Source organism: Geotrypetes seraphini, chromosome 13, assembly GCF_902459505.1.
Source record: "Geotrypetes seraphini chromosome 13, aGeoSer1.1, whole genome shotgun sequence".
Lineage (NCBI taxonomy): Eukaryota > Metazoa > Chordata > Amphibia > Gymnophiona > Dermophiidae > Geotrypetes > Geotrypetes seraphini.
In genome coordinates this window covers 29,594,305-29,606,160 of record NC_047096.1, presented here as the reverse complement: position 1 = coordinate 29,606,160, position 11,856 = coordinate 29,594,305, and the positions used below count along the sequence as shown (strand labels likewise).

Here is an 11,856-nt window from a genome sequence, read left to right as displayed (position 1 = left end):
AAGAGGGTGGGGTATTGTGGGTGCGGTAGGGCAGGGGGCCCAGTGGACCTGTGTGCCTAGCAGGGCAGGATTAATTCATCGAAGGCCCCTAGGCATACAATTCGAGGGCCCCCCTTCCCCGCCTCACCCCACCATGCGCCCAGGCGAAAACAGGAAGCTGCGACAGAGGGAAGCTTTGGGAAAGCAGCACCGCTTGCACAATTACAGTTCCCTTTGCCTTTTTAACCCACATTGCTTGCTTGTCTTACTTTCCATCGATGGGGGGGGGCCGCACTGCTGATCAGGGTGGGGCCCGCATTGCCAATCGATGCTGGAGGGGTTCATCGCCATTTGGAAAAAACAATGTTGATGCCCTCCTTCATCGGGCCCCCCTGACCATTTCGGGCCCTAGGTACGTGCCTACTTGGCCTATTGGTTAATCCTGCCCTGGTGCCTATGAGCGCTCAATGAATTAATCCTGCCCTGTCTGTTTCTGTGCGAGAATGAAAAAATATCCAACACAATCTGCCAAAGATGTGGGCTCTTGATTATTTGGAAAATGGGTAAGCAGCTGCAGGAGCTTGTAACCTGATTCAGCTATTGCTTGCCCCAGAAACTCTTTATCCAGGGGCAAACAGGAAAATTTCCTTTCACCAACCATGTAACCAGTTTCACCTAGTACTCCCCCCATTATTAAATATCCTCCTAGTTTCAGCAATGATGAGATATTTTTCAGAGCACAACAGAAAGTGTGCTTGTCCTTGCAAACGGCTTCCAAACACAGACATGTGATCAAGCAGTCTACTGCAGGCAGCACCAGCGGATCCAGCGGGTTGCTCTGAGTGACATCGCTCTTGAGAACACGTTTCACTGTTTCTCTCAGTTTGGCTTCCTTCTCAGTCCACTTCTTCCTATGAAGGAAAATAATCTTTATCCAAATCATCTTCACGTCATCATAGTGGACTAATCGGGATAGCTAATAAAGACAAATTGTAGGCAGGCAATGGGCAAATACTAAAGATATTTTACTACATCCCTATAATAAAGGAAGTGGCCTTGCTAGTGTTCGTGTTGAACCATACTGCTGGTTGTTATTGTGGGGGAGCTTTGTACTGATGGTCATTGGAGCCAGATCTGTGGCTGCTTGAGCAAACTCATTGGCTGTCCAGTGAGGGATAATTTCTATTGCATTTAACACCCTCAAACATTTTGAAAAGTTGGCTCCTTTGCTAATGGGGGTAGTATCTGCTGTGAGTACGTTAATGCTGAGTTGTGATGCCTGTGGATGGGGTGATGGTGGTAGAATATTAAATTACTGGTAGGTGTGGTATGAAGGTTTCTACTACTAGTTGTAGTATCTGCTATTAAAGGGCGGGGCCTTAGCCACATGGGATGGATTGGCCCATGTGCCTAAGGACCCGCCCACAGGAGAGACCTAAGGCAACTGGGCCAATTCCGGTTGGCCAGGCACTTAAGGCCCCTCCTGTGGGTAGGGCCTTAGGCACCTGGGCCAATCGGGCCCTGGCCCACCATCCCGAGGATGGTGGGCCTGCCAACTGGCTGGACTGGAGACCTGTCAGTCTGGCCAACATTAAGGTAAGTTAGGGTGTCCGGGGTTAGGGGGAACCGGGTAGGGGGGGCTGTTCAGGGGTTGTAGAAAGCCTGGATGGCGCAAATAGCGCAGAAGAACTAGCAGGGCGTGACAGAGACCTTTCTAGTCCTGATCAGAGGGTCTTATGTACATGCAGACACATTTAAAACTTTGAAAAGTCAGGATAATAAACAAAAGACCAGGAAACCGATGTATAGCGTAAGAAAATGAGAATTTCATATGTACGTATTTTGCTAGGTAAAGCAAGACCATAAGGAAAATTATGTATACATAGAGGTATTAAACTGCCTCCATGTTTCGTTCTGTCTCTCTTTGTGTCTTTTCTTTGTCTAAACTATTGTAGTTTTCCCGCCTTGACTTCATGGTTTAATTATTCCAGACCTCTCAGTCTGGCTTGTGATAGTAGGAGGGAAAATATAAGGTTTCATATTTTTGAATAGATAGTTTATTTGTACCTTAACAATAATTATTGAATATAGCTGAAATATGAATGAAATATGGAGTGTGACTGAATATGGGATGTGTGATGGAATGATTTGTATTTAATTTCAAACTTTTTACATTTATAAGATATTAAAAAATCATAAGAGGGCCTGAGAGCAACATCTAGAGCTCGTTAGGATAAGGCTGAAGGAATAGTTACCATGGAAACCCTCTAGAGGCCCAGGGTAGACAAAGGTCAGCTAGGTTGACCTCCAGCATAGGAATTATGTTTTCTTTTTTTCTTGTGTGTATGTGTCAGTGAAACTTGAAACTGTCAGGTTTCTCCAAAGCATGAGTTCCTGGCAGAGAGCTGGGTTTGGATTCAAACTTTTCCTCTAATGTGTTATACATTCAGAAATTGCTGTGTATAATTTGTAAAACTTTGTTTTTGAGCCTAGCAACTATATTTAAAGGAATTTCTTTGTTCAAAAACATACGGCCAGCCCCTGTTGCCTGATTGGTTGATAAGGAGTGATGTCATATTAATCACTGCAAAAGTATATAAGTGACTTGAGTGGGAGTGGTAATTTGAATTCATATTGTCTAGGAAAGATGCATTTTGTCACGCCTGGCTATATATGGCTCCATTGCACAAATGCCTTTTGACTCAAGAGTTCTGTTAAATTTCAATAAACAATATTTGATTGGTAATATTTGTACAATTATCATTATTCCTGAACACCTAAGGGCGGGGTTAGCGCAGTACGCTGCTTAGAGTTCGGGGGCCGTTCGGGAGTTCGTTTGTGGGGTGCACAGTTGCATTCAGAGGCATAAGAAATCCCACTACACCGTCCAGAAAGTTGGTTTTGTTATCGGCACTTGGATGTCCTGTCTATTTGTGGATTTGTGGATCTGACAATGGTTGGGACCAGCCTCTGATGGTTAGATTGTGAGCCTTTTGGTAAGATAGGGAAGTTCCAAGCGCCTAATATTAGATATTTTATTGTTTGTTAACCGCTGTGAACATTGTAGAGGTATTGGCGGTATTCAAATAAAAATTGTATTGTATTAAATTGTATTGTATGTAAGTAAGCAGAAAGTTTACTTGCTATGGCATACTAATTGTGGACTTAAATATTTGAAAAACCTGTTTGGAGTCGTGTAAATTCCCTGATGCAGCAACACTACAAGCCGCAAAATGCTGTCAGCGTCAGATTTTTTAAAGCAGTCAAAAAAGCTCTGAGAATGGGAGGGGGTGTTTTGAAGACTAATAGGGTGAAAATAAAGTCTTGAAGTGGCCCAGGAATGGTGCTTTATATCTCTAAAAGGATCACAGCAAGTATTTTAATATAAATAATACACATTTAAATTATGAAACGGATGATAATATGAACTGATTTGGTAATTAAGATATTTTGAAATGTTGAGTACCAGAGGGTCATTTTTATGCCGATGAAAGAAAGAAAAAGAGCTTAGAGAAATCCTCTGTGTAACTCCCAGTGGAATTCTGAGGCTTGTCCTACACTCGGTTTCTGTCAAAAAAATCTGATGGCAATAATAATATTAGTAATAACAAATATTTTGATTTAAAAAAGTATATTTGATTTTGGAAGGCGATTTCTCCTATTTTGGAGCTGGGGCAGAGTGATTCCCGCCCCCCCCTACTACCCAGTGTTTGTTGTTTTCAAAAGCAAGCAAATAAATGCAGTCCCTTTCCCAGTCCCAATACTTGAAATGCTTCTGAGTAAAGCTATATCTGAACAGTCAGTGCACACTTAACTTTATGTACATATTGGGGGTACACGTGTGTATGTGCTTATTTCCAGGACAGAGGGAGTCAGAAGCACAGGAAACCAAGCCAAGTAAAGAGAGCACAATGGCCTCCAAGGATGGGTTGGCATCTAATTTTCTCTCTCGATCCCCCTCGCTGGCTATTTCCCTTTTACATTTTTCAGATATGTAAAAGGGAAACAGCCAGCAAGGGAGGAGGTGGAACCTCTGGATGAGGGAGACAGGAAAGGAGTGATGAAAGAGGAAAAAGAGGTGGCTGATAGACTAAACAAGTTATTCACGTCGGTCTTTACAAAAGAAGACACATCCAATGTGCTGGAACCGGAAAAAATCTTCAAGGGGGATCAAGAGGTAAAATTATCATGCATGGAGGTAAGCCTCGAAGACGTTCTCAGGCAGATAGATAGATTAAAAACTGACAAATCTCCTGGCCCAGATGGGATCCACCCGAGAATACTGAAAAAGCTCAGAGACGAAACAGCGGAGTTACTCCAGCATATTTGCAACCTATCCTTGAAAACAGGGGTAATCCCGGAGGACTGGAGGATTGCAAATGTTACACCGATCTTCAAAAAAGGATCGAGAGGTGACCCAGGGAACTATAGACCGGTGAGCTTGACCTCAGTACCAAGGAAGATGGCCGAATCACTGATCAGGGAAGGTATCAATGAGCATATAGAAAAAAATAAACTGATGAGAACAAGCCAGCACGGTTTCTGTAAAGGACGATCGTGCCAAACGAATCTACTGCATTTTTTGAGGGGATAAGCAAACATTTGGACCAAGGTAACCCCATAGACATAGTATATCTGGATTACCAAAAAGCCTTTGACAAGGTACCCCATGAGCGCCTGCTGAAGAAACTGTGGAGCCATAGGGTGGAAGGGGACGTCCACAGATGGGTCCAAAATTGGCTGGCGGATAGGAAGCAGAGGGTAGGAGTAAAAGGACACTACTCTGACTGGAAAGGGGTCACGAGTGGTGTCCCGCAGGAGTCAGTGCTGAGACCGCTGCTGTTCAATATATTCATTAACAATCTGGAAACGGGGATAAAGTGCGAAGTTATCAAGTTCGTGGACGATACAAAACTCTCCAGCAGAGTCAGAACTGTTGAGGAATGCAAATAACTGCAGAGGGACCTGAACAAACTATGTGAGTGGGCAAAAAGATGGCAGATGAGCTTCAATGTGGAGAAATGTAAGGTCTTGCACATAGGGAAATGGAACCCCCATGTACAGCTATACGATGGGAGGGAGGATGCTGGGGAAAGGCAACCTAGAAAAAGACCTGGGGGTATTGGTGGATACAACAATGAAGCCAGCGGCGCAATGTGTAGCGGCCTCAAAGAAAGAGAACAGAATGTTGGGCATTATCAAAAAAGGTATCACTACCAGAACAAAGGAAGTTATCCTGCCATTGTATCGAGCAATGGTGCACCCACATCTGGAATACTGCATCCAATACTGGTCACCGTACCTTAAGAAAGACATGGCGATACTTGAGAGGGTCCAGAAGAGAGCAACTAGGATGATAAAAAGAATGGAGAACCTTTCATATGCCGAAAGGTTAGACAAACTGGGGCTCTTTACCCTGGAAAAGCGGAGACTGAGAGGAGACATGATACAGACTTATAAAATCATGAAAGGCATAGAGAAGGTGGAGAGGGGCAGATTCTTCAGACTAGCGAGGACAACAAAAACAAGAGGTCATTCAGAAAAACTGAGAGGGGACAGATTCAAAACGAATGCAAGGAAGTTCTTCTTCACTCAGAGGGTGGTGGACACATGGAACGCGCTTCCAAATGAGGTAATAGGACAGAGTACAATTCTGGGGTTCAAAAAAGGACTGGATGACTTCCTGGAAGCGAAGGGGATTGCAGGGTACAGATAGAGGGTTACTCTACAGGACATTAAGCGAAAAGCGTATGAGAGTTTTAGGGTATGAGCACTATCAGGTCATGGACCTGAGGGGCCGCCGCGTGAGCGAACTGCTGGGCACGATGGACCTCTGGTCTGACCCGACAGGGGCAATACTTATGTTCTTATGTTTATTACAGGACTTGACATAGGCTATGGAGCTCATAATCGAAAGAGAGAAACGTCCAAAAACCAGCCTAAGTCGGCACTTGGACGAACATTTCTCAAAAACATCCAAGCGCCAATAATAAAACCGGGTTTTGGATGTATTTCTAAACGACCTAGGCCTTCAATGTCTAAAGCTAAATGGGGCGTTTCGGGAGGCGTGTTGAGGGCGGGAGTTGGGCGGGACGTGGGCCGGCTTAGACTTAGTCGTACAGCATGTATAACTGAAAGTTTAACAACAGAGCCTAGACGGAACTTGGACGTTGTGACTTAGACCATATAAAACATGGTCTAAGTCACAAAAACCCACCTGAACTCACCAGAAAAGCACTGAAAACACATAACACAGACCCCCCACACACTACCCCAGTGATCATCAACCCCCCCATAAAAATTTTATTCACAACTTTAAATTTCAGCCTCCAGTCCATTATCACCTGGCCGCCTGGCATAGGAAAGCCTAGTCGTCCAGCCCGGAGGCAGCTTAAATCATCTTGGGGGTGGGTTAGGGACCCATAGAGAGTTGGACCCATGCCCATAAGCCCCTGTAATCACTGCATTGATACTGAAACATGTGCACTGCCCTATATACCCCCAAAACCTTTTTTACTGGCATATAAGTGGCTCCTGCAGCCATAAGGGCTATTGGGGTGATAGATAAGTGGGTCTAGGGGATTCTGGAGGTGGTTTGGGGGGCTCACTGTCACCTATAAGGGAGCTGTAGTGAGGAGAATCCATGGCACCCTTTTTGTGATGTTCAAAGCAATGCCCTGTAAGGTACCCCACTATTTAGTGGGCATGTCTGGGTGTGCAGTCCATCACTTTGCAGACCCCTCCCACATCCAACAGGGCTTGTTCTAGGCGTTTTGGACTTGGACGGAAGGTTGGACGGAAATGTGGTATAAAGATAGACGATTTAGTGGCTTGGATGATCAGATTGGCAGGACGTATAATTAGAAGATTTTCGAAAGTAAAAAAAAAGTTGGACGTATCTTTCGAAAATGTGTCTTAGGCTCTTTTTAACTTTGGATGACTTGCGAGATGGACGTAAACGGACTTAGATGTCCCTTTTGGTTATGCCCCTCCACATGTTTTGGCAAAGTGCCTGTGTCACTGTAAATATATTGTTTCTTCAAAGATCAGTAAATTTTGCCAACATAGCAACAGTTAAAACGGCAGCTTTTTTTTAGCTGTACAGATTAGCAAAAACTGTCTAGCAACAGATCGTACTGAGAAGTTCCCATACCTGTTGCCTTCCAGCTCACATGCAAGCTTCACCACTGCAGTCCAGTCAAATGCCTCAGGCTCATTCTTCAGCCATAACTCTATCTCCTGCCGGTTCTGTTCCAGGAAATCTGTGATGATGATTTCTTTGAAAGAATTACAGGCTGGGAGTAGCTGGTAGATGGTGGGAAACAAGCCAATGCCAAGCAGGATGTTTCCCTGTACAGCACCTGGTTTAGAAAAATTAAAACACAAAGTTCAAGAAGAGAGCTCTGAAGTGGTTTCCTAAAACCCTTTAAGTTCTGATCCCTTCAAGTTATTTGTATGGAGGGAAGGAAAATGATTTGAATTTATTCTCTTCCTATATCCACTCCTGGCCAACTGATTCCAGACACACTGACAGGACTGATACAGATCTGGGTTTACTCCCTTTTTTTCCATTTCCAAGAATTTTTATACTCCAATCCAGAAAAGCAAATATGAATAACTGAACAAACATAGATGCAGGAAGAACATACAAGAAATGCATAAAATTGTCAGTTAAGTCCATATTAAGAAGAGAAGAATCCTCCCCCCCCCCATATAACATTAAAATAAAAACTAAATTACAGAGGTAACCTACCCCAAATACATTTTAATGTAATGTAATGTAATGTAATTTATTTCTTTTAACTGCAATCAAATCAATTGCGGTATATCTTTTTGCACCCTATCCCTTCTTACTCATCAGGAAAGGAATACACAAAAAAAGTACCTTCCAAAATCAAATATACTTGGGCTTAAATGGCACAGAACACATTTGGAAAAACAAGCACATTATGGCCACAAAACAAACAAATTCTTAGGCCTAATATAAAATCAGTACAATAACTTTTTCCTTCTCATAAGTGAAGACCAGCAAAATGGATCTAAGGCAATCTCCTCAGTCAAACTTTCCAAAAAGCTGTTAAATCTATGCTGTGAGAAACTGCCAATACCTCAGGCTCATTCTGCTGGCCTACCCCCAACTGCATTCTGAGGAATATAAAAAGCATTTTCACTAGAACACCCTGGTGTGAAATACCCAAGACCTTCTTAAAATACTTTCTTAGTAAAATGTCTGGAGATAGCAAATGAGTTTTAATGAAATTGATGAATCATAAATGTTTATCTTTTAGGGAATTTTCTAATTCAACTCCCATAAAGTAGAAGTTCCTTAAATAAAGTAAAGCTGGGGCAGTCCTATCATTAAGATGGCCATCTCAGGTGCCAAATTATGGGAATGGAGTGGCAAGAAGTACCTCTATAATATTGTTTCAGCAACTTTCTTTACTTTCTAGTTGACAAAACCATAGGCATCGGAACGGGGAAGGCTACAGGGGCCATGGCCTCCCCAAAAATTAGATGTCGACAGTTGGTGCCCACCCATTTCCTGATTTGTACTTTATGTCTTCAGGACAGCCGCTGTGCAGCGTCAACGAGCAGGTCTTCCCCGGAACTCTTCATTCTACTTCCGGGGGCTTGTTGACACTCCACGGCGGCTGCCCCAAAGATTTAATGTGCAATGCCGAGAGGAGGTAGGGGGTTGAGTTGGGAGTTGGCGATGGGTTATAGGATTCCACTGGAGCTAGGGTGGAGCTCCTGGGCCTCCTCCCTAAACCAAACAGCGTTCCGCTGTCTATGGAGAAAACTACTATTTTTCTTTCTTCTGCATCTGGGATGGGAGCAGCCACAATAGGCCTCAGGGGCCTGAGCCACCTCACCTCACCTTTTCTGATTTTTTGCTTTCATGGCTGGAGGGAATGCTGAGCCTTGCCAGATGAAGATGTTTTCTGTACAAGTTCAACTTATGCTGAATGAGTAGCTCTTAATTCAGCAGGCGTGGTTCAGCCACTAATGTCCACTCTCCTGTACATGCTCAGTTAAGCTGTAACAGGACAGGTGTCCGTGTACCCTTTGTACTCAATTCTGCTATGAAGCTATAGCTTCTCCAAAGTCATAAGAACATAAGAATAGCCGTACTGGGTGAGACCAATGGTCCATCTAGCCCAGTAGCCCATTCTTACAGTGTTCAATCCAGGCCACTAGTACCTGGCCAAAACAAAAGGAATAGCAATATTCCATGCTACCTATCAAGGGCAAGCAATGACATCCCCCGTGTCTTTCTCAATAATAGACTATGGACTTTTCCTCCAGGAACTTGTCCAAACCTTTCTTAAAACCAGATACTCTATTTGCTCTTACCACAACCTCTGGCAATGCGTTCCAGAGCTTAACTGTTCTCTGAGTGAAAAAAATTTCCTCCTATTGTTTTTAAAAGTATTTCCCTGTAATTTCATTGAGTGTCCCTTAGTCTTTGTACTTTTTGACGAAGTGAAAAATCGATCAACTTCTATTCCATTCAGGGTTTTGTAGACTTCAATCATATCTCCCCTCAGCCGTCTCTTTTCCAAGCTGAAGAGCCCTAACCTTTTTAGTCTTTCCTCCTATGAGAGGAGTTCCATCCCCTTTATCATCTTGGTCGCTCTTCTTTGAAACTTCTCTAGCACCACTGTACCTTTCTTGAGATAAGGAGACATAGAAACATAGAAGATGACGGCAGAAAAGGGCTACAGCCCATCAAGTCTGCCCACTCTGCTTACCCACCCCCTGTCTATGCCCTAATGACCCAATTTCCTTATCTTGACCCTCGTAGGGATCCCACATGGGTATCCCATTTATTCTTAATGTCTGGCACGCTGTCTGCCTCGATCACCTGCACTGGAAACTTGTTCCAATGATCAACCACTCTCTCTGTGAAGAAATACTTTCTGGTGTCGCCATGAAATTTTCCGCCCCTGAGTTTGAGCGGGTGTCCTCTTGTGGCCGAGGGTCTCTTGAGAAAGAAAATATCATCTTCCACTTCGGCACGTCTCGTGAGGTACTTAAATGTTTCGATCATGTCTCCCCTCTCCCTACATTCCTCGAGAGTGTAGAGCTGCAATTTGTTCAGTCTCTCTTCGTACGAGAGACCCTTGAGCCCCGAGATCATCCTGGTGGCCGTCCGCTGAACCGATTCAATTCTGCGCACATCTTTACTGTAATGTGGCCTCCAGAATTGCATACAGTACTCCAGATGATGTCTCACCATGGCCCTGTACAACGGCATTATGACTTCAGGCTTTCGGCTGACGAAACTTCTATTGATACAACCCAATATCTGCCTTGCCTTAGATGAAGCCTTCTCCACTTGATTGGCAGTTTTCATGTCTGCACTGATGATTACTCCTAAATCTCGTTCTGCTGAAGTCCTAGTTAAAGTTTCTCCGTTCAAGAAGTACGTCCTGCATGGATTTCCGCTTCTGAGGTGCATGACCTTACATTTCTTAGCATTGAAGCCTAGCTGCCAGGTTGAGGACCAACTTTCCAATGTAAGCAGGTCCTGCGCCATATAATTCTGTAAACTGCATTCACTTACTATATTACATAGTTTGGCGTCATCGGCGAATAGTGTTATTTTACCTTGAAGCCTTTGAGTCAGATCCCCTATGAATATGTTGAAAAGGAGTGGACCCAGGACCGAGCCCTGCGGCACTCCACTGGTCACCTCCGATGTTTTAGAGAGGGTACCATTAACCACCACCCTCTGAAGTCTGCTCCTCAGCCAATCATTGACCCATGCAGTTAGTGTTTCTCCTAACCCCATCGATTCCATCTTGCTTAGCAGCCTGCGGTGTGGGATACTGTCAAAAGCTTTACTGAAGTCCAGGTACACGACGTCCAAAGACTCTCCCAAGGATGAGAAGGGAGGAAGAAATTCTTAGCTAGTGGAGAGAGGGAGAAAGAGAGAGATGCCCGATTATGGGGCCAAGGAGGTGTAAGAGAGAGAGAGAGGGGTGGGATTTAGAGGGAGACAGAACTGCAGTTGGAGTGAGAGAGGAAACTAAGAAGGCTGGAACCTGAGAAAAGAAAAGACAGGAAGGAATTTTAGGCCTTAAGATAGGAAAATTCTATGCAAAACAGTACAAATAAACTTGCAGAATTTTGAAATATTGTGTACAGAATTTTCAAAAGTTTTGCACAGAATTCTGCCAGGTGTAAAGGAAAGAAGTTCTTGCATACAGCAGTATAATGCAAGGACTAAACAACCTTTTGGGCGGAATCTGGATCTAGGTGATATCCCCAGCTAGATGTTCCTAAAAACCTCCCTGAATTATTCTACCCTTGTCAGGAATTAGCAGAGGATGTTTTCATTAGCAAAACATTTCTCTAGGACACAACAGTGCAGGCCATAATCTCTTATTAAATCAACCACTCTTATCCTGTAAAGCACCACTTACCTGAGGAGAATGTTTTAATCATATTCTCCATTATAAATTGCATGTAGCCATTGGTATAGCAGAGCCCCGAATCAGTAAAGTAGGTATGTAGATAGATCTTGGTATCAAAACACTTCTCGTAAGTTTCAAGGGTGGTAAATTCTGATTCCATTTTATCCTTTCAGAATCTGGTGAAACTCTTCATCTGCCTATTCTGCAGTCCGCCTCTATAATGAGAACATTTAAATATCGTTTAGCCCTTCAGTGATAATTTATTCAAATTTCTCGGGATACATACCAAAGCAAGAGAGATACATGCTAATACAAGCATGAATTGCAGACATCTGACTTTATTTGTGGGCTGTTGACTGAAGGCAGTCATAAGACAGATTTAAATTTTACATTTTTTTATATTTGTTATACTGCAAATTCTGAACTGGACAGTTCTAAGGGGATCACAGTCTAACAA

The 11,856-nt window shown here is 43.5% G+C and overlaps 1 protein-coding gene across 1 annotated transcript; it reads right to left on the bottom strand.

Moving 5' to 3' along the window:
* Positions 1-358: 358 nt before the first annotated feature.
* Positions 359-11,599, bottom strand: LOC117347775 (nicotinamide N-methyltransferase-like). Its single transcript, XM_033919133.1, has 3 exons — positions 11,409-11,599; positions 7,133-7,340; positions 359-890 (listed from the first exon to the last, which is right to left on the bottom strand). Exons 1-3 carry the CDS (start codon positions 11,557-11,559, stop codon positions 452-454), a joined length of 798 nt encoding a protein of 265 aa, XP_033775024.1. The 5' UTR covers positions 11,560-11,599; the 3' UTR covers positions 359-451.
* Positions 11,600-11,856: the final 257 nt, after the last annotated feature.

Excerpts from the sequence above, each read along its gene's own strand:
- LOC117347775 (XM_033919133.1), bottom strand. The coding sequence starts at position 11,559 with ATGGAATCAGAATTTACCACCCTTGAAACTTACGAGAAGTGTTTTGAT. Across the intron at positions 7,341-11,408 it reads GATTAAAACATTCTCCTCAG|GTGCTGTACAGGGAAACATC; the intron begins GTAAGTGGTGCT and ends TTTCTAAACCAG. Across the intron at positions 891-7,132 it reads TGTGAGCTGGAAGGCAACAG|GAAGAAGTGGACTGAGAAGG; the intron begins GTATGGGAACTT and ends TTTCCTTCATAG.